Source organism: Danio rerio, chromosome 20 (assembly GCF_049306965.1).
Source record: "Danio rerio strain Tuebingen ecotype United States chromosome 20, GRCz12tu, whole genome shotgun sequence".
Taxonomy (NCBI): domain Eukaryota; kingdom Metazoa; phylum Chordata; class Actinopteri; order Cypriniformes; family Danionidae; genus Danio; species Danio rerio.
Genome location: NC_133195.1, coordinates 47,132,228 through 47,153,602, shown reverse-complemented (window position 1 = coordinate 47,153,602; position 21,375 = coordinate 47,132,228). Strand labels below are relative to the sequence as shown.

The following is a 21,375-nucleotide window of genomic DNA, read 5'->3' as shown; positions in this document are numbered from 1 at the left end:
ATAATAATAATAATAATAATAATAATATATTGTTGTTCTTGTTGTTGTTGTTTTTATTTATTTTTTTTATTATTGTTATTGATTAACCTTGTTACAGCTAGTGTGAATTTGTATTCATGACTTTACATCAATAATCAAAAACGTACTTTGTGTTTTGCTGCATCCACGATGACAAACATCACATTAACATTCAATACAAGCACAAATGCGGACATCAGAACCATAAAACCAGCAGAATAATTATCTCTAATGTAACCAAAGTGTCTCGTTTCTCTCTTGTGTTTATACAGTAAAGCTGTTTGAGGTCATAGAAACAGACAAGACCCTTTACCTGGTGATGGAGTACGCCAGCGGAGGTGAGTTTGATAAAGCTTATTATATTATGTAATCCTATGCAAACAGGCTTGTAATTTTTACATAACGAAGCTTGTGAAAGTGAAAAGGCTCCATCTGATAGGCCTGTTCTGTCCACAGGGGAGGTGTTTGACTACCTCGTAGCGCACGGACGCATGAAGGAGAAGGAGGCCAGAGCTAAATTTAGACAGGTACAGAACTGCAGTGCACTGGATACAGCCCTGCCCCGCCCCCTCGCGCTTACACCCTGAGCTCTGATTCGCTGTCGCTTGCGTGATTGGTGGCTGATGAGTCGAATGGCTGCTTTGGGTTCAGTGTGGCCCATATAGAGCACTTCTGCTTTAGGGTCATAAACTAAATAGGGTTTAAGACACTGCAGGTGAACAGGGTAAAAAAAAAAAAGAATGAATAAATATCATCATAGTTACACAACTGATTACTTTAAGGATTACTAACTTTTTTATCATACGTATCATGAAAATGTTGTTTAAACATGCAAACGAGGTATTGTTTAATTAAATATGCACTAATTTGCATGTTTCTCTAGCATACAAATCTGAACATTGTATAAAGTCTGATTCAAATTAGTTTTTTGATATTCTTGATATATTAAGACTATATCTTGATATAGTCTGAGGAATAATCACGGTTTCATGGTTTTCACGGTTATTATGCATTCATTAATTTCAAAACACTACTTGTTTAGATAATCACATGAAAACTCCTTCTATTTTAAATTGTTTTTATTGCTGCTCAGTAACCAAAAAAAAAAAAAAAACCCAGCACAAAATAATAATAATAAATACCAAACAAAAGTCTGTTTCTCTTTGGACCTAATAATAAGTAAAAAAAGAAAAAAAGCTTTTGGCATTTAAACATAAGTAATAATTTTACACTGAAAATAAATGACAGAACAACAAATAAATAAAATAAAAATGAGAATCAATAAAAAACTGTATTTGTCTAATGTAAATTTAAGCATCATAGTAATTTCTTTTCTTGCACTCGCAAAAGACGCAAAATGTAAACGGCAGTTAGATAATAGCCTCAGCCATAGTTTATCGAGTGTGTGTGGGTATTAGCCTCGGTGTACAAGCTCTGAACTTTAAACTAGCACACAGTTGGCATAACTTTGTTTAGTTGCAGCAGTTTGTTCCATGCATGGTGTTGAGAAGCCTTCACGATTAATTAACCGTAAAGAATTAATTAACTGTAAAGAATTAAAGCACTGTAAATAGTGAAATCGGTTAATCCTTGTTCCCAGGTTTTGTTAATATATTTCAGATTTTATTTAATCACTTCCTAATTCAGAAAAAAAAAAATATATATATATATATATATATATATATATATATAATTTTTTTGTAAAATAATATTTTATAATTAGGAAAATTGCAGTATGTGTGACCAAAATTCCTCATTACAAAAATGTAAGAATGCACATATGAAAAAAAAATGTGCAGTGTGGTGTATGAAATTAGAGATTTATGAACCTGTGCAGGAGAAAAAACTTGAAAATAATATGAAAAAAAAAAAAAAAAAATATATATATATATATATATATATATATATATATATATATATATATATATATATATATATATATATATATATATATATATATATATTATTATAATAATATGGAAATCTACATAATATTTACATTACATCATGTTTTAGATTAAAATTGTAGTTATTAATTTATAGTGCGCTTGTAAATTTACAGTTTTACTGGCAACCAATTTGCCAGTAAGTTACTGTATATGTTATGTATATTATACTGTAAATTGTAATCTCTAATTTACAGTGTGCTTGAGCATTTACAGTCTTACTGGCAATCAAAATTGCTAGCATTACTGTAAATTTTGTAAATTGTAATTATTAATTTACATTGTGGCTGCACGTTGGCTCAGTGCAGCTTTTAATTTAATAATACTACATTAGCAAAATTCTGTGATATACTTGACAGGAAAAATACATTTTTATGATTGGATTCTTTAATACCGTCTCTATTTTCTGCATCACAAAAAAATTCTCAGCAATAAATAGAAGCTAAAGATACAATATTTCAAAGCATAAGATAACATATTACATTTGTATATATATATTCTATAATCTCGCACATAAAATGCTGCATCACAAATATCATAAGACCTGAAAAAGATTTTATGAGGAGGTAAAAAAGCCCCAAATTACAAAATCGAGGGGTGTGTGTTTGCCTGCAGCATCTCGCCTTAATAGCTAGTTGACAAATTAATATGCTGACTTAACAATAATATTGCAGTGCAAAGAGATTTCTGCTTGATTTTAGTGTTTGGGAGTTTTTGAAGTTGCATCATTGCGTTTTGTTCCGCATGTTCACAATGCACATAATGCAGTTTTCTATTCTGTTGATAGATTACCAGGGTATACTGCATTTCATCAACAGTGCTAGTGTATATAAGAGTGTAGATAACCGAGCGAGCAAGCGTGCGTGCGTGGATGCGTGTGTATGTGTGTGTGTGTGCTGTAGTTGTCAACATTTTTTATTACAATTTTTAATAAAAAATATAGATAAAAAACAAATTTTATTAAATAATAAATATAATTTTCAAAATTTAAAATATTATTATAAGTTTTATTATTATATTATATATTAATTTATACTGTATTACATTATATCAAATTATTATTGTATATATTATTTAAATTACAATATGCTGTTTACTTCACTTAGTATTTTTATATCTTTAAACTAAATAAAAATAAAAATCTGCATTATCTCAATTTAATTTAAAATGGTATTATTAAAAAGAATTATATATATATATATATATATATATATATATATATATATATATATATATATATATATATATATATATATATATATATATCGTTTATACATTGTATTTTTTCCATATAAATATTTTAATTTTATTACTTGTGTATTAATATTTTTCACTATCTTTTTGAAGTTATTAATGTGTATGCTTTGATGTTTTAGATTATTTTGGTTCTTAAAGTAAATGAAAATGAGAAATGTGTATATATATATATTTTTTTTTTTGTTTCATTTAATGCTTCATATTTATTTAAAAATTTTAAAAATATTTATTTTTATTTCATTCAAATTTACACCAAAATCATTCAATCAATTTATTATTATTTTGTCATTCGTATTTTTCCCCTGATGCTATATTTTATTTTCAAAAAAATTACAAAGCAGAAATTTTAGAATATTACTGGACAGTTTCACATACAGAAAAGGAAAACAAACAGGGATCCAAAATGATTGTATTAATTATAAATTATTATTTTAAAAAGATAAAAAGTCCTAGTTTAATTAAAGCCAGTTTTTGTTTTTTTCCCTACATAAATATCATATACCTTTATACCCACAATTAACTTAATAATCCGCCTGTTGTGATTGTGTTGTGCAAAACAGTAATGATAGAGTGACTGTGTGCTGGATTGATCAGGTGTGCAGTGCAGTGATGGAGCTCTAATGAGACGCTCACCCGCTGACAGACTCATTTGCTCTTTTAATTACCCTTTCAACCTCTCTGTTCCCCCTGTGAGAGTCTGTGCTCTGATGGCCTGCAGCAGCAGAGAAAGATTTAGCCTTATCTACCTTTTACTCACACCCCATGATGAATTTATGGAAGTAACTTCTGTTGAACTAAAGAAAACCAGTCAAGTGTTTTAAAAAGCAGCTCAAATGTTGTTGTTGTTTTAAAATAGCTTTATACTTGCAGTTTGTAATTATTTAAAATGTTTTTTAAAATTGTCCCAGGGCAAGAATGGGTATTGTTTCAATAGTTTGAGGACGACTTTGATTAAAGGTTTTGAATCACTTTAAATGTTGACTATTATTTGTTCTTCCTAAAAATTGAATAGGTGACATGACGTTTGTCAGGGAGTTCACTCATTTATGCAGAGCAGTATATTTATGTACACACAGAATTGTAGCGCAGCAATTATTATCAGATTTGTATTATTATTATTATTATTTTGTGGACGTTCCCGAAAACCAGAAGTTAAACTAGGGGTCACCAATCTCGGTCCAGGAGGGCCGGTGTCCCTGCAGGATTTTGCTCCAACTTGCCTCAATAAACCTGCCTGGATGTTTCAAGTATACCTAGTAAGACCTTGATTAGCTTGTTCAGGTGTGTTTAATTAGAGTTATAGTGTATATAGAGTTATAGTTTATTAGAGTATAGTGATTAGAAGTACACAAAAGCAAAACCCTTTTAAAGTTTTGTTGGTAATGATCAGTATTTTATAACCATACCTTAACAGGTAAAATTGGGTTGACAGATGTAATAACTCTAGCAACTTTGGATTCACTTTAGCTTGTTTATTAAAGAAGACAAATAACCAGCTATTAGAGCATCTCAATAATCCAGTCTTGAGGTGGTGAGGGCATGATTTCCAGCATCATCTGCAGTGGTAGGGATGGGGGGGTTCCCTCCCATCATCCTCTGCTGCTGTGGAGTCGTTTATCTGGGTCAGGCATGAAGCGCCGCTGAGATTACAGGGCAGAGCAGAAAAACCTCCAGATTCTGCCAGCAGCTGCAGAAAGGCAGGAAATCTGTGGCCCAATCTGATGTCTGGGACACGGCCACGGATAGAGAGCCATGAATATTAAACAGTATCAGAGAGTGTGGCGTGTTTTAGAAATGAGATGAGGGAAACGCGGGCAGTAATGAGCTTTCATTTCAGAGCATTATGGAATATTTAAGCAGGTTACATGAAAACGTCCTGTTTTACTGAAGTAATGTTTTGGAAATCAGTCACTCGTGCATAGGCACGGGCTGGTATAAGATTCTGAAGGTATGATAACCTTGGATAAAGATATCACGGTATTGTGAATACTGCTCTAAAATATCTTCTTTTTTTAATGTCTGGGTAAAAATAACTACAACTTTTTTTTTTTTTTAGCTTTGAACAAAATATATTTCATTTTCAGAAACATTTAAAATATTTGGGGCAGTAAACATGTCAGGCTAAATAATTCAAATTAATCATTGACTTCTGCTGTTCTCATTAGTTTCAAAACACTGATTTCTTTACCATTAAAACAGCATCTTTTGATATTTTTTCTACTGATACTGTTGTCCTTAAAAAAAAAAAGTAAATAAAAAAAAAATCTTACATTTACCATAGGAAGGGTATAGCAGAACATTTCCGCGCTTTTAAAACCTTGACTTTTCCAAACCGTGTTATACCATGAAAACATTTATTATCCCATGCTTACTTGTGTGTGGTTTGATTATTAAATGTATTATTTATAAGTATTTAAATTACCTCCAAATCAGGATTATTCTAAAATCATAAAACTAGGATCATTTTTGTTATTTAAAAATAAATTTTTTTCATTAAAATACCTAGAAAACCTCAGCTTATTGACGAGGAAATATTTTTATAAATTAAAAAAAATGTTACATAATTTAGATTTTTTTTTAATACCAGGTAAATAGAAGCTAAAATAAAACAATTATAAAGTATTTGAGAAACAAAAGAAAATGACAGAAAAAAAACAACTAAACTGCTAAAATGTGAAAATTGAAATAAAAAGAACAGAAAGAAAAGAGTTTTTGATTTATTCATCCAAAACCTTATTTATTTTTGTTACTTGAACTAAAATACCTAAAATAACTACCTCAGCTACTGAAACAAAAAAACAAATAATAAATAAAATATTTGAAAAGCTAAAATAAAATTAAGATTATAAGGCTGAATGTCATGAAATGCCATCAGTCTAGAGACATTTCCCAGTATTTCTTTGTTCACAATAATTAACACCGAAAAAGCCAAAGCAAAGCACAAAACACTACCAGATTACTATGTTTAAATACAGCACTACAACATACAATAGAGAGAGATCAACCTATAATATTACTCTGTTCTGTAATGATTTGATAAGTGGGAAGTTCATAATTACACTGAGTTTTTCCTCCTCTAAAGGCTTATTATGCGGTCTCTGTCGCTATCTTGTGGCAAAGCTTTAACCGTCTTTGCTCTGCTCAGTATGACAGGCTGATGCGCTGAATTTCCGAAATTATAAATATTTTAAAAGAGGCACTATCCTTATAAATTAACTGCGCAGTTGCAATCTAAACAACTATGTTCTCTCCCAAAAAAGTTTCAAAAGTACATCATGTTATCAGACAGCCGCAATATTTGTCAACTGTAGTGAGTTTATTGATCTGATGTCCCTCTATGTGGGCGGAGTAACACATCATAAGGGTGAAGAGGCTGTACGAGTGCTGTTGTTGCAGAATATCGCACAGCTATCAGCCAAGATAGCCAGTCAAGAACCAGACAAAACTGTTGTGTATATATATATATATATATATATATATATATATATATATATATATATATATATATATATATATATACATATATATCAAATATTTCCCAAATGATTTTTAACAGAGCAAGGAAACACATGTTATACTCTACAGAAAAAGACATTTACATTTTTGCATTCTATATTTTCATCTCACAAAAAAATCTGCATTACAAATATAATAAAAGAACAATAATATATTTAATTTATGCAAATATTTATATTTTTACTTTTTTTAATTTTGAATAGTTTGAAAGAATAACATCTACTTAAAAAGGAAAATCTTTTGTAATATTATAAATATCCTTGCTGTTACTTTTAATTCATGTAGTGCCCACTTGCTGATATAAAAGTACCCGTTTCTGATCTGATGCTATATTTTTAATATACAGTAAAGCTTGTTTCCGCTAAGAAGAAATATGGTTCCTCAATCTCACTCATGTAGTTTGGTTGGAGGTGTAAGCATCAGGCTGTGCTGAGCAGTGATTTTCAGCGAGTCTCTCCTCCCTCATTCATCATCCAGAATCATGTGTCAGGGCCACAGCACACATGCTCCCCAGTCCAATCAATGGCATTCTGGGAAAAAGCCATGATGCCAGTTAATGTGGCGCATTGGCTGTTACACCACACCCTGTCTGTCTGTCATGCACTCACTTTTGTCTCTCTTTCTGTTCTAAATCCCCTTTGTCTCCGTTTTTTTTTTTTTCAGATTGTATCAGCAGTTCAGTACTGCCATCAAAAACACATTGTCCACAGAGATCTCAAGGTAAGCTCAGGCAACAATTATTGTGTGATTGTTCTTTAACAGATAACACAAAAAGTCATTAATGCTTCTTTTGTTACTAAAGTTTTGTACAGTTGAAATCAGACGTTTACACCTACTGTAATACACTGGTCCCACAAAACAAAACGCCAGGCGTAAAATTGTCATTTAAAAAAAAAAAACGTCTCATGCTCGTTTTTTTTGTTTTGACGAGCCCCGTCAAAACCTTCTCCACCAATCAGGTTGATACTTTTGTTCACGTGCACGGAGCTGCTGAAGTTACAGTAAACAGCACTTGGAGGCGCTCAAGCGCAAAACTGTCAATGCGAGCACACATTGAAGAAGAGGCGATATGAACGTGGAGCTGCTTATTGCTCTGGTGAACAATAATCATTTCTTTATCGCTAGAGCTGGAGCTGCTACTTGAACCATCCATAACAACAACCGTGTCAACTTTGTCTTCTTCTTCTGTGTTAAGCGTGTCAGACGCTTAAAGTTGTGTAGCGCCAGCTAACGTCAAGCAGTAATTTTGCATACTCTTCTGCTCGACGCCAGTGAAAATCGCCTGGGTTTGAATCCGGAAAAACGTCTCGACAAACGCTGATGATAACCGCAAACGAAAGGCGTCCCGGTGTGTACGAGTCTTTATGCTTTATTGGACCACCTTTATGTTTGATTACAGCACACTTTCTGTCTCACATTGTGTCAATATGCTTCTGCAATGTTACCTTTATTCCAATCCAGAGATGCATTGATTTGTTTTGCCAAGAACTATTGATGATGGGACTGTCGGATCACTGTGCAAAGCTTTTCTCAAAGATTCTCAATAGGGTTAAGGTCTGAACTCTTTGGTTGCCAAACCATGTCTCTCTTTCCTCGATCTCGTTTCTCTTACCTCTGATGTATTTTTGACCAATTGTGTTTCTCTTTTCTCTGACATATTTTGACCAGTCGTGTTTCTTTCCTAGGATGTACTTTGACCAATCGTGTTTCTCTTTCCTCTGATGTACTTTTGACCAATCACATCTTCTTTCCTTTGATGTAAATTCAAACATTTGATCAATCTTGTTTCTCTTTCCTCTATTATGGTTCTCTTTTGCGTTTCTCTTTCCACTACCTTTTTTCTCTTTCGTGTTTCTCTGTCCTTTGACATACATTTGACCGATCGCATTTCTCTTTCCTTGGATGTACTATTGACCAATCGTCTTTCTCTTTTCTTCTGGTATACTTTTGATTAGTTGCAATACTCTTTCCTCTATCATGTTTCTCTTTCTTTTACTAGTTTTCTCTATCGTGTTTCTCTTTCTTTGACATACTTTTGGCCAATCTCGTGTCTCTCCTCTTGATGTATACTTTCAACCAATCACAGTTATCTTTCTTTTAACGTCCTTTTGCCCAATCGGGTTTCTCTTTTCTCTGACGCACTTTTAATTAACTGCATTCATCAATCTTGTTTATGTTTCCTCTGATATGGTTTTCTTTCGCGTTTCACTTTCCTCTACCAATTTTCTTTTTCACGTTCCTTATGTACATTTGACCAATTGCTTCTCTCTCTGTCACGTTTCACTTTCTTCAGTTTCATTTCTTTTTCCTCTCATGTACTTTTGACCAATTGTGTTGTGGGGAATTTTTGCCCATTCCTCTTTGCAGTACCTCTCAAGCTCTATCTGGTTGGATGGGAAGCAATGGTGTACAGCCATTTTCAGATCTCTCCAGAGATGTTCATTAGGATTTAGGTTTGGGCTCTGGCTGGGCCACTCAAGGACATTCACAGAGTTATTGTGAAGCCACTCCATTGATATTTTGGCAGAATGCTTTGGGTCATTGTCCTGCTGAAAGATGAATCGTCATCCCAGTCTGAGGTCAAGAGCTCTCTGAAGCAGGTTTTCATTCAGGATGTTTCTGTACGTTGCTGCATTCATCTTTCCCTCTATCCTGACTAGTCTTCCAGTTCCTGCTGCTGCTAAAGAACATCCCCACAGCATGATGCTTCCACCACCATGCTTCACTTTAGGGATGGTATTAGCCTGGTAATGAACGGTTCCTGGATTTCTCCAAACGTTTTGCCTGGAATTCACTCCAAAGAGTTTAATTTTAGTCTCATCAGATCGGAGAATTTAGTTTCTTATGGTCTGAAAGTCCTTCAGATGCCTTTTGTCAAATTCCAGGTGGGGTGTGGCTTCCATCTGGCCACTCAACCATACAGGCCTGATTGGTGGATTGCTGCACAGATGGTTGTCCTTCTGTAAGGTTCTCTTCTCTCCACAGAAGAACGTTGGAGCTCAGACAAAGTGACCATCGGGTTATTGATCACCTGCCTAATTAAGGCCCTTCTCCCCCATCACTCAGCTTAGATGGCCGGCCAGCTCTAGGAAAATTCCTGGTGGTTCCAAATATCTTCCACTTACGGATGATGGAGGTCACTGTGCTCAATGAAACTTTCAGAGCAGCAAAAATGTTTCTGTAACCTTCCCCAGCCTTGTGTCTCGAGACAATCCTATTTCAGAGGTCTACAGACAATTCCTTTGTCTTCATGCTTGGTTTGTGCTTTGACATGCACTGTCAACCCTGGGACCTTATATAGACAGATGCCTTTTCAAATCATGTCCAATCAACTGAACTGACCACAGGTGAACTCAGTTAAGCTACTGAAACATCTCAAGAATGATCAGTGGAAACAGAATATACCTGAGCTCAATTTAGAGGTTCCCAACAAAGGCTGTGAATATTGATGTACATGTGATTTTTCAGGTTTTTATTTTTTTTATAAATTTGCAACAATTTCAAAAAAATCTTTCTTCATATTGTCATTATGGGGTGTTGTGTGTATTGTGTGATTTACTTTTGCCCAATCTTGTTTCTCTTTCCTCTATCATGGCATTTCACTTTCCTATACCCCTTTTCCTTTCATGTTTCTCTTTCCTCTGACATACTTTTGACCAATTACGTTTCTTTTTCCTCAATCATATTTCTCTTTCTTCTGATATACTATATGATATGATATACTATAGCCTTCTTTTGGCCAATCTTTTTGCCTCGTGTCTCTCTCCTGCGATGTACTTTTGACAGATTGCGTTTCTCTTTTCTCAATTGCTTTTCTTTCTCCTCTGACGTCGTTTTGACCAACCACATTTCTCTCCTCTGGCAAACATCAGGGCTCCAGACTAAAAATGGAGAGCAGACTAAAAATTGAGGTTGCAGTAATATGAACAGGGCCCGTGCCTCTGAGCATGAGCTCCCCAGAAGATGCTGCTGTCTCTCTCTTTCGTCTTCTCTCCTCCTGCAAGTCTCCATGCTCCATTACACACTGTGTTTCCAGACTGATGCTCTGTAAATGATGCATGAGGCTCGTGTCAGACTGAAGCTGTCTAAATGACTCGTGTGAGGGAAGCCAGGTGGAAACGTGGAGCTTTCTTATCGTATGATGTGCTGTCACTTGATCTCTTTCTAGCCGTCTAGTTTAACGTGGCTTCATAAGAAGTAACTTTAAGAAGCTGTTTGGAGAAGAGACATTTACAACGCACATACAGTCAAGCACAAAGGCTGCAATTTTATAATCAAATTTAAAGCCTTTATACTCGGGCTGCACAATGTATCATTCCTGTAAGGAATTTAAAAGCATTAAGGCGTAAGAAATTTTACCATTTATAACTTTAATAACTTTTAATTTTATTGTATTATTTATTAATCGAAGACTGTGCAGTATTATTTTACATTTGATTATTCAATTACTGTATTTCTGAAAACAGTAAAGCACTGCTTATTTCATTTGTATTTTTTCTTATATATGCTTGTACACTACCACCTGACAAAAGTCTTGTCGTCAATCCCAGTTGTAAGAGCAACAAATAGTAACTTGACTTCTAGTTTATTATTTGGAAAAGTGGCAGAAGGTAGATTTTTCAGATTAATTATCTATTCAACTGCATCCCAATCATCACAAGTACTGTAGAAGACCTACTGGAACCTGCATGGACCCAAGACTCTCAGAGAAATCAGTCAAGTTTGGGGAAGGAAAAATCATGGTTTGGGGTTACATTCAGTATGGGGGCGTAGGAGAGATCTGCAGAGTGGATGGCAGCATCAACACCCAGAGGTACAGTATCAAGACATTTGTGCTGCCTATAACATTACAAACCACAGGAGAGGGCAAATTCTTCTGAAGGATAGCGCTCCTTCTCATACTTCAGCCTCCTCATCAAAGTTCCTTTTTGTCTAAGCAAAGTCAGACCTTACTGCCCTAATTAAATCATTAAAAATCAAGGCATATCATATTTTATTTTGGTAAAATAAGAATATTATAGAGGTATTTACCTTTCATGTAAGCCACTTCTGATAGGAAATAATCTACTAGAAGTTATTATTTGTTCTTCCTAAAACTTGGATTATAAAAGACTATACAGTATATAAATAAACAACACAACCAAATTACTAAAACTGTCTTCAAAATTTTTAAATATAATAAAATAAAAATATCTAGACTACAAAAGTTAATCAACGATCTGAAATTAACAATAGTTCTTCCTTTGTTTTCATGTGATGATATTTGTATTTAAACATCCCATAGAACAAACACAACATAGACAAAAAATAGGGTTTTCCAATTGTTTCATCTGAAAATCTCCCTCAATCTTGTGCTCTCTCTTTCTTATGCAGGCAGAAAATCTACTTCTGGATGCGGACATGAACATTAAAATTGCAGACTTCGGTTTCAGTAATGAATTCACCATCGGGAACAAACTAGACACGTTTTGCGGCAGCCCGCCGTACGCAGCGCCAGAGCTTTTCCAGGGCAAGAAGTACGACGGGCCGGAGGTGGACGTGTGGAGTTTGGGGGTTATTCTGTACACGCTGGTCAGCGGATCGTTGCCCTTTGATGGACAGAATCTAAAGGTTAGTGTGTTCTGTCCTTAAAGGTCACTTGTGCCCTGCTAAACCTTCACAGAGACTCATGCAAGTGGGAAAAAAAGCCAGTGGGTTTGATTTTTTTTGGAGTGGCTCATGAAAAATGCTGTATGAAATTAGCAGAAATCAAAACATATAATATAATACAATAATAATAAAACATGCTAATTCATGCTTGAATCATGTTGACAACATGCCAATTCGAACTACAATCATATTAGCCACATGCAAATTCACACTAGAAACATGTTAAAAACATGTTAATTCATGGTAAAAAAATCTGCTAACATGCTTATTTATACCAGAATCATGCTGAGGACATGCTAATTCATGCTAGAAACATGTTAACAACAAGCTAACTCTTGTAAAAATCATGCTAACATGCTAATTCCTACTAGAAGTTTACTTGCAACATGTTAATCCATACCATAAACATGTTATCATATCATAAACATGTTATCATATCATAAACATACAAATTCCTGTTAAAATCATGCCAATAACACACTAATTCATACTAGAAACATGCTTGAACCAGCAACCTTCGTGCTGTGAGGGGACTGTACTAACCACTGAACCTAAGTAATGCTAAAATCTAATTCTATCTATCGATTTGATTTGTAAAGTGATTTATGAAATTTCTGCATGAAATTAGCAAACAATAACAAATAATATAATAATAGTAATAATAAAACATGCTAATTCATACAAGTCATGTTAAAACATGTTAATTCATAAAAGAATCATGCTAATTCATTCTAGAATCATGCTAGCAAAATGCTAATTCATGCTAGAATAATGCAAGCCACATATTACATGCCAGAAACATGTTAACAACATGCACATTTGTTAAATCATGCTAACAACATGCTAATTCACATGGTAGCATCTATCTATAATAATATAATAGTAATAGGCTACTAATAAAACTTGCTAATTCATACGAAAGTCATGCTAACACCATGCTAATTCATGTTAAAAATCATTCTAACAACATGGTAATTCGTACTAGAAACATGATAGCAACATGCCAATTCATACTAGAATCATGATAACATGTTAATTCATGTTAGAGTCATGCTTACGACATGCTAATTCATTCTTGAAACATGTTAATAACATACTAATTCATGCTAACAACATAGTAACTCATACTAGAAACATGTTAGGTTCTATCTATAATAATATAATAATAATAAAACATGCTAATTCATACTGGAGCCATGCAGTCATGCTAACAACATGCTAATTATGCTAGAAACATGTGAACAACATGCTAATGTGTTTAAAATCATGTTAACATGCTAATTCATACTAGAAACATGATAGCAACATGCTAATTCATACTAGAATCATGATTACAACATGTTAATTCATGCTAGAGTCATGCTTACGACATGCTAATTCATACTAGAAACATGTTAACGACATACTAATTCATGCTAACAACATATTAATTCATACTAGAAACAAGTTAGCTTTTAATAAAACATGCTAATTCATACTGGAGTCATGCTAACAACATGCTAATTATGCTAGAAACATGTTAACAACATACTAATGTGTTTAAAATCATATTAACATGCTAATTCATATTATAAACTTGATGACAACATGCCAATTCATACTAGAATCATGATTACAACATGTTAATTCATGCTAGAATCATGCTTACGACATGCTAATTCATGATAGAAACATGGTAACATGTTAATTTATACTAGAAACATGTTTACAAGATGCTAATTTGTGGTAAAATTGTGCTACCAACATGTTAATACATGCTAAAATTATGCTAGCCACATGCTAATTCATACTAGAAACTTGTTTATTCATGTTAAAATCATGCTAGCAATCTATCTATCATACTTTTCAAAGTTTTTGGAACTATTTTATACAGTTCCAGACTAAATAAACAACTTACAAAAGGCTTTCTCAAGCCAAAGAAAAGTCTGTGCTGAAACTTTAATATCTTGTTATTTTAAAAACTTCCCTGTTGTGATGTATAGTGTCGACTAGATCATATCCAGTCAGATATTATTATTATTATTTTTTTTTTAAGATTTATTTTTGCCTAATAAAGGCATTCTTTTTTTTGCCTTTATTAGATAGGACAGTATTGAGACAGGAAGCGAAGTTGGAGAGAGATAGGGGGTAGGGTAGGGAAGGGAAATGTCGCCGAGCCGTGATTCGAACTCGCGACGCCCTGACGTGCTATTGCACCATAATTCGGTGCGCTAACCACTAGGCTATTGCGCTGACAATCAGATATTTGTTTAATTGTGGTTTATTGGTTTTTTATTAGTTTAGACAGCACCAAAAGCACCTACATCTGTAATGGCCTGAAAGTGATTTAATTAACAGACAGTTTTCAGTTTAGGAAGAACCGTCTCTTTAAAGGATGATGTTGCGAAATCTTGGAATCACAGTCAATAATATGCTGAATAATTCAATAATGACTCTACTTAATTCCTATAAGCCTGCGTCATGATGTTTAGTCAGAAATGTTCTTTGACTGTTGAACCTCAGATGTCATTCAATCGGTGTTCACGGTCAGTGATGTTGTGCCTACAGGAGCTTCGTGAGCGAGTGTTGAGAGGCAAATATCGGATTCCCTTCTACATGTCTACTGACTGTGAAAACCTCCTGAAACGCTTCCTGGTGCTGAACCCAGTCAAACGGGGCACGCTCGAGGTGAGAGAACATGCTGAAGCTATAAATATATTGCATATATACAGTAATCAACATTTTAGTGGATCAAAACCTTTCATAATAGTTCTCCTAAAACTATTTAACAAGATCCATTCTCTTACTGAAACAATTTTGAAAAGGTAAAATTGTGTCACCTTCAAATGTTGACTACTGCATATATGTAAATAGTATATTTGTGTATATATACAGTAGTAGCTCCCTTACTACTCTCTTATTTTTTAATCTGTCACAATTGAATGTTTCTGATCATCAATCAATTGTAAATATTACTCAAAGATAACACAAGTAAACACATCATGCAGTTTTGAAATAAAGGTTTTTATTATTAAGGCCAAACAAAACCCAGAACTACACAGCCCTTTGCGAAAAGGTGTTTGCCCTATATATATATATGTGTGTGTGTGTGTGTGTGTGTGTGTGTGTGCGTGCGTGCGTGCGTGCGTGCGTGCGTGCGTGCGTGCGTGCGTGCGTGCGTGCGTGCGTGCGTGCGTGCGTGCGTGCGTGCGTGCGTGTGTATTTTTTATTCTTGTAATTTCTTGTAAGAAAAGTTTCAAATTTATTTATTTAATTTTCAATTTAATTGTTTAATTAAATTGTGTTTAATTGTTTTTTGTAAAATTAAAAAAGTATACAATTAATTCATTTTTTCATTTTTATTTCATATTATTTTATTTTAATGATATCTTTATTTTCCCTAAATCAGACAGAATAATTATAGGATCATATCTAAAATCTATGTTAAATAAAAACATCTTTGGAATAAAATCTAAATAAAATATTATTTCACCCATTTATTAGTTCATTTTTTATTTTGTATTTTTTTTATTTTGTAAATTAATTTAATCATGTTTTAATTTCCCCAAAATCAGACTGAATAATTATATGATCATATATAAAATGTCGTTAAAACAGCATGTTAGCAATCAGATCTAAATAAAATATTATTTTACCCATTTAGTAGTTTATTTTATCTTGTGTAATTGTAATAGCTTATTAAAAAAAATTATGAAATATATTAATTTAATTTTCAATTCAATTTAATGTTATTTTAATTTAATGTTATTTTAATTTCCCCAAAATCAGAGAGAATAATTATATGCTCAAATCTATATTTTAAAGAAAAAACGCATGTTAGCTATCAACTCTATATGAAATATAATTTCACCCATTTATTACATGTTATTTTTATCTTGCGTAATAGCAATTTCTTGTATTACAAGGTACAAGTTTAATTCATTTAATTTTCAGTTTTATTTGATTTTATTTTAATTTAATGGTATTTTTATTTACACAATATCAGAGAGAATAATTGTATGATCATATCTAAAATGTATATTAAAAAACACATTTTAGCAATAAAATCTAAGTAAAATAATTTCATCCTTTTATTACATTTTATTTTTATTTTGTGTAATTGTCATTGCTTGTAAAACAAAAGTATACAATTAATTTAATTTTTCATTTTATTTTTATTATTTGTTTTATTTATTGTTTTACTTATACTTTTTATGTTTATTTCAATGTGTACTATTTGTTTTTTAAATCATTTAGTAAATTTTTAATAGATAATTGTATATAATTATTTGATTCATTCATTTTTCTTTGGTTTAGACCCTTTATTTATAAGGGTTGCCCCTATAATTATTTGAATACCTCTATGCTTGTTTTATTTTGTTTCCACCAATAAAACTATCAACTCTCTACTTAGTGTTTCTAATTACTATATTTCAATTGAGCAATAACTAGAGAAATAATCATTCAATCACTTTTTGCAATACTTTGTGTGACTGGGTGGCATCAATGGATTGATTCACATGTATAATTTCTATTGCTACATTAAGTTAATGTTGATATATCAAACGTGTGTGTCAGTCATAGACGTTGCCACCTTCATTTATGAAAAACCACAAACCTTTCAGTCCCGTAATCCCCATAAAAACACATTTAATCCCTTTTCCTCTATTCTCTCTCTCTCCATCACAAGCTTTAGCCAGGATGCACACTTTCATCCCAGCATGCTTTCTCTTCCCAATTAATATAACATGAAGCTGATTGACTGACACGCCCTGTTCTAGAGAGAGAGAGAGAGAGAGAGAGAGAGAGAGAGAGAGAGAGAGAGAGAGAGAGAGAGAGAGAGAGAGAGAGAGAGAGAGAGAGTGCTGCGGATGCACTTTATATTACGCTGCTCACTGATGCACATGCTGGATTATAGCTCTGTTTCAGGAAACTCCCAATGAAATGACGTCTACTGATGAATAATGAAAGATCTGAGAGATGGCGCTGTGCACTCGACCGTGTGTTCGTCTTACTCTGATGTTTATGTGCAAGAGCACTTTCTGCTTTATTGTTGAAAGTAACTTTTTAGTAGTGATCCGCAATTATTTACATATTTTTGTTTTAACGTTTTTTATTTGACATTTTTCAAGGAAACAAAACCATTTATTCTTTAAATGAGTGCAAGATCTTAAAGATCAAGGCGCCAGGTAAAGAATTAAGCAAACCACACCATGAAAATAAAATGTTCAAATAAAATAGTGTCAAAAGGTTTATCTTAGGTTACAAAATGTGTAATGACACTAATACAATATAAATAATGTAAATACACATACACAAACCGTATAAAGCCACAGACTAGATCAATTCACTGAACAAGAAAACACCAACAAAACACAATAATGCACTAAATAGGCATATAAATAATATGAAATCTTATATACAAATGCATACACAATAGTTCTGTCAAAAAATGAATCGCTATTAATCCCACCCAACATCAAACTTGCATTTATATAATCTGTGTATATGTTTACTGTGTTTGCATATATATATATATATATATATATATATATATATATATATATATATATATATATATACAGAGGGCTCAGCGTATTTGAAAACACCCCATTTTGAAAATGAATATTTTGATCCATTTCTCAGTGAATATGGGTTAATATATATTGGTGCATTTGAACGAAACAGATTTATTTATTAAAATAATATAAATGATGTATTTATTAAATTAATATTTAGACACAGAACATATTTAGAAATGGAAAGATAATAAATTTAAATGCATGCAAAATATTTTTTTAAAAATTACAAACTACATTATTTAAAAATTATATTTATTTTTGTTTTTCTTGATGTTTGCTTTTTATGAACATTTGTATTTAATATTTTTCTCAATTTTTGAACCATTATTGTGCGTTATTTTGTTAGATAAGCTCCATATTTGGCTTCAGTACTGACTAATCTAATGTATATGCGCAAATATAATCTTGTAAAGTTTCCTATAGAAAATATTAAATTAAATGAGAGATTTGTGGGGGATGTACACTGATGAGCACTGTACATATATTGTTTATATATTTTTTTGAGAAAATGTATATTTATATTTGAAGAGTTTAGATGTAAAAAAAAAAAACCTCTAAATGCCATTTGAGATTTTCTTGTAAAATGAGCATTGTTTTAGACTCCTGTGTGTAGGTTTAATAATTTCACTTTTATAGTATTTAATAAGTTTGTCTCATTGTCTTTAAAGTGAAATAACTGAACATAAACATAGGAGGCTGAAAGAAACCCTCAGACGGCATTCAGAGGTTTTTGCATCTGAACTTTAAATTTATATATAAAATATAATGCAGATTATTTATAAATACACATGTAAATATTTTGGTATATAGTTAGAAATGTTTTGTATTTTATATATTTGTTATTTATATATACACAGGATTTATGCTGAATCTGAGTACAGAGGCATTATATAAATACAAACTTTTTATGCAATTAATTGTGATTTATTGCTTGACAGCACTGAAATATACATAAAACAACAATAAAATAACAACAATAAATTAAAGCTGCAAGCAGCGATGATAGGGACCTCGCACCCGGGCTCACCGCCACCCAGTGGCCTCAGGATGACAGAGAACAGCGAACAATAATAATTTAAGCCGATATATATAAAGAACCTGAGAAAATCGAACATTCATGCCAAACTTCCTCTTGTCAGCAGGTGGCTCTATGACTGTGACTCAAGATTTGCATGTAGATGCCTTCGGTAGAAGAATCTTATCAACCATTTGAATTTTTAGCCAGATTGGACATTGTTTAGCTGAGTTATATGTAATTTTCTGTTGCCAGCAGGTGGCGCTATGACTGTGACTCAACATTGGCATGTAGATGTCTTCAGAAGAGGATTTTAATCAACTATGTAAATTTTCAGGCTGGTCAGACTTTGTGTGGCTGAGTTATAAGCCAAACTATCTTCTGCCAGCAGGTGGCGCCATGACTGACTCAATATTGTTATGTGGATGTGTTCAGGAGAGGACTTTTATCAACCATGTGAAGTTTCACGCAGATCAGAGATTGTGTGGCCGAGTTACAAGCCAAACTACCTTCTGCCAGCAGGTGGCGCTATGACAGACTCAATATTGATATGTGGATGTGTTAAGGAGAGGAATATGATCAACCTTGTGAAGGTTCAGGCAGATCGGACATTGTGTGGTTGAGTTATAATCATTTCCTGTTCCATGGCGAAGCGTTGAGGTTTGTCATGCCGCCACGGACACGCCCCTCTGCAAAATCTCTAGATCTTTAAAATATATCATCGCCAGAGCTTTCAAATAACATCACTCAAATTTGGTGCTGATATAATAAAGTTTGCGGAAGGAGTATATTACAATGTAAAACATGTCATTTCCTGTGGCCAGCAAGTGGCGCTATAACTCTATCTGGATATCAGCATATAAACGTATTCAGGTCCGGACTGTTATCAAATGTGTGAATTTTGAGGCAGATCTGATAATGCATGCCTGAGTTATAACGACTTCCTGTTTTGTGGCGAATCGTCAAAGTTTGCAAGGCCGCCACGGACACGCCCATCGATGAAAACTCTAAAGCTTCGCAATTTAACATCGCCAAGGCCTTTAGATGACAAAACCAAATTTTGGTGTTGATCGGATAAAATCCCTAGGAGGAGTTTGTTAAAATACAACGCCTGGAAATGGCAAAAACGCCACTTATTTGTCGCAGGAAGTTAAAAATAACCGACTTCCTGTTGGGTTTGAGATATGGCTCCAAGAGACTTTTTCGTATGTTTTGGCGTGTTTGAGGTGTGTGCCAATTTTCGTGCATGTGCGTGATTCGTATATCAGGGGCTCGTCCGATTAAGTTTGGTAGGTGGCGCTGTCGAGTCATTTAGCCACGCCCACTTCAATATTGTTATGAAGATGTGTTCAGGAGAGGACTTTTATCAACCTTGTGAAGGTTCAGGCAGATCGGACATTGTGTGGTTGAGTTATAAGGACTTCCTGTTCCATGGCGAAGCGTTGAGGCTTGTCATGCCGCCACGGACACGCCCCTCTGCGAAAACTCTAGATCTTCACAATATATCATCGCTAGAGCTTTCAGATGACACCACCCAAATTTGGTGCTGATAGGATAAAATTTGTGAGAGGAGTTTGTTACACTGTAAATCATGTCATTTCCTGTGGCCAGCAGGTGGCGCTATAACTGTATCTGGATATCGGCATGTAAACGTGTTCAGGTCTGGACTCTTATCAAGCGTGTCATTTTTGAGGCAGATCGTATAATGCATGCCTGAGTTATAATGACTTCCTGTTTTGTGGCGAATCGTCAAAGTTTGCGAGGCCGCCACGGACACGCCCATCGATGAAAACTCTAAAGCTTCGCAATTTAACATCGCCAAGGCCTTTAGATGACAAAACCAAATTTTGGTGTTGATCGGATAAAATCCCTAGGAGGAGTTCGTTAAAATACAACGCCTGGAAATGACAAAATCGCTACTTTTTCGCTGCAGGAAGTCAAAAATATCCGACTTCCTGTTGGGTTTGAGATATGGCTCCAAGAGACTTTTTTGTATGTTTTGGCATGTTTGAGGTGTGTGCCAATTTTCGTGCATGTGCGTGATTTGTGGGTCGGGGGCTCGTCCGTTTAAATTTTCTAGGTGGCGCTGTCGAGTCATTTTGCCACACCCCTTTCCGAGACCCATAACAAACGTAAATTTTCGCCACTTCCGAGGCGTGTGCAAAGTTGCGTGAGTTTTCGGGCATGTTTAGCCCCTCAAAACCGCGATTCATTCCGCGGAAGAAGAAGAATAATAAGAAACGGAGCAATTCCAATAGGGCCTTGCACCGTTCGGTGCTCGGTCCCTAAATATATGTATAGTGTCAGAATTATTATCCCCCTGAATTATTAGCCCGTTTATTTTTTTCCCCAATTTCTGTTTACTGGAGAGCAGATTTTTTTCAACACATTTCTAAAAAACAATGATTTTAAC

General features: G+C 33.7%; 1 protein-coding gene across 12 annotated transcripts in view; it reads left to right on the top strand.

Moving 5' to 3' along the window:
• Positions 1-21,375, top strand: part of mark3b (MAP/microtubule affinity-regulating kinase 3b) — a 132,517-nt gene that overhangs the window by 78,586 nt on the left and 32,556 nt on the right. For all 12 annotated transcript variants that reach the window (XR_012395690.1, XR_012395688.1, XR_012395689.1 and 9 more), the window contains 5 exon segments: positions 291-356; positions 475-545; positions 7,401-7,457; positions 12,111-12,347; positions 14,934-15,053. Coding sequence is in view for 8 of the 12 variants with exons in the window: in XM_068215560.2 (XP_068071661.1) it covers positions 291-356; positions 475-545; positions 7,401-7,457; positions 12,111-12,347; positions 14,934-15,053 (551 nt within the window). In the remaining 4 variants the exon portion in view is untranslated.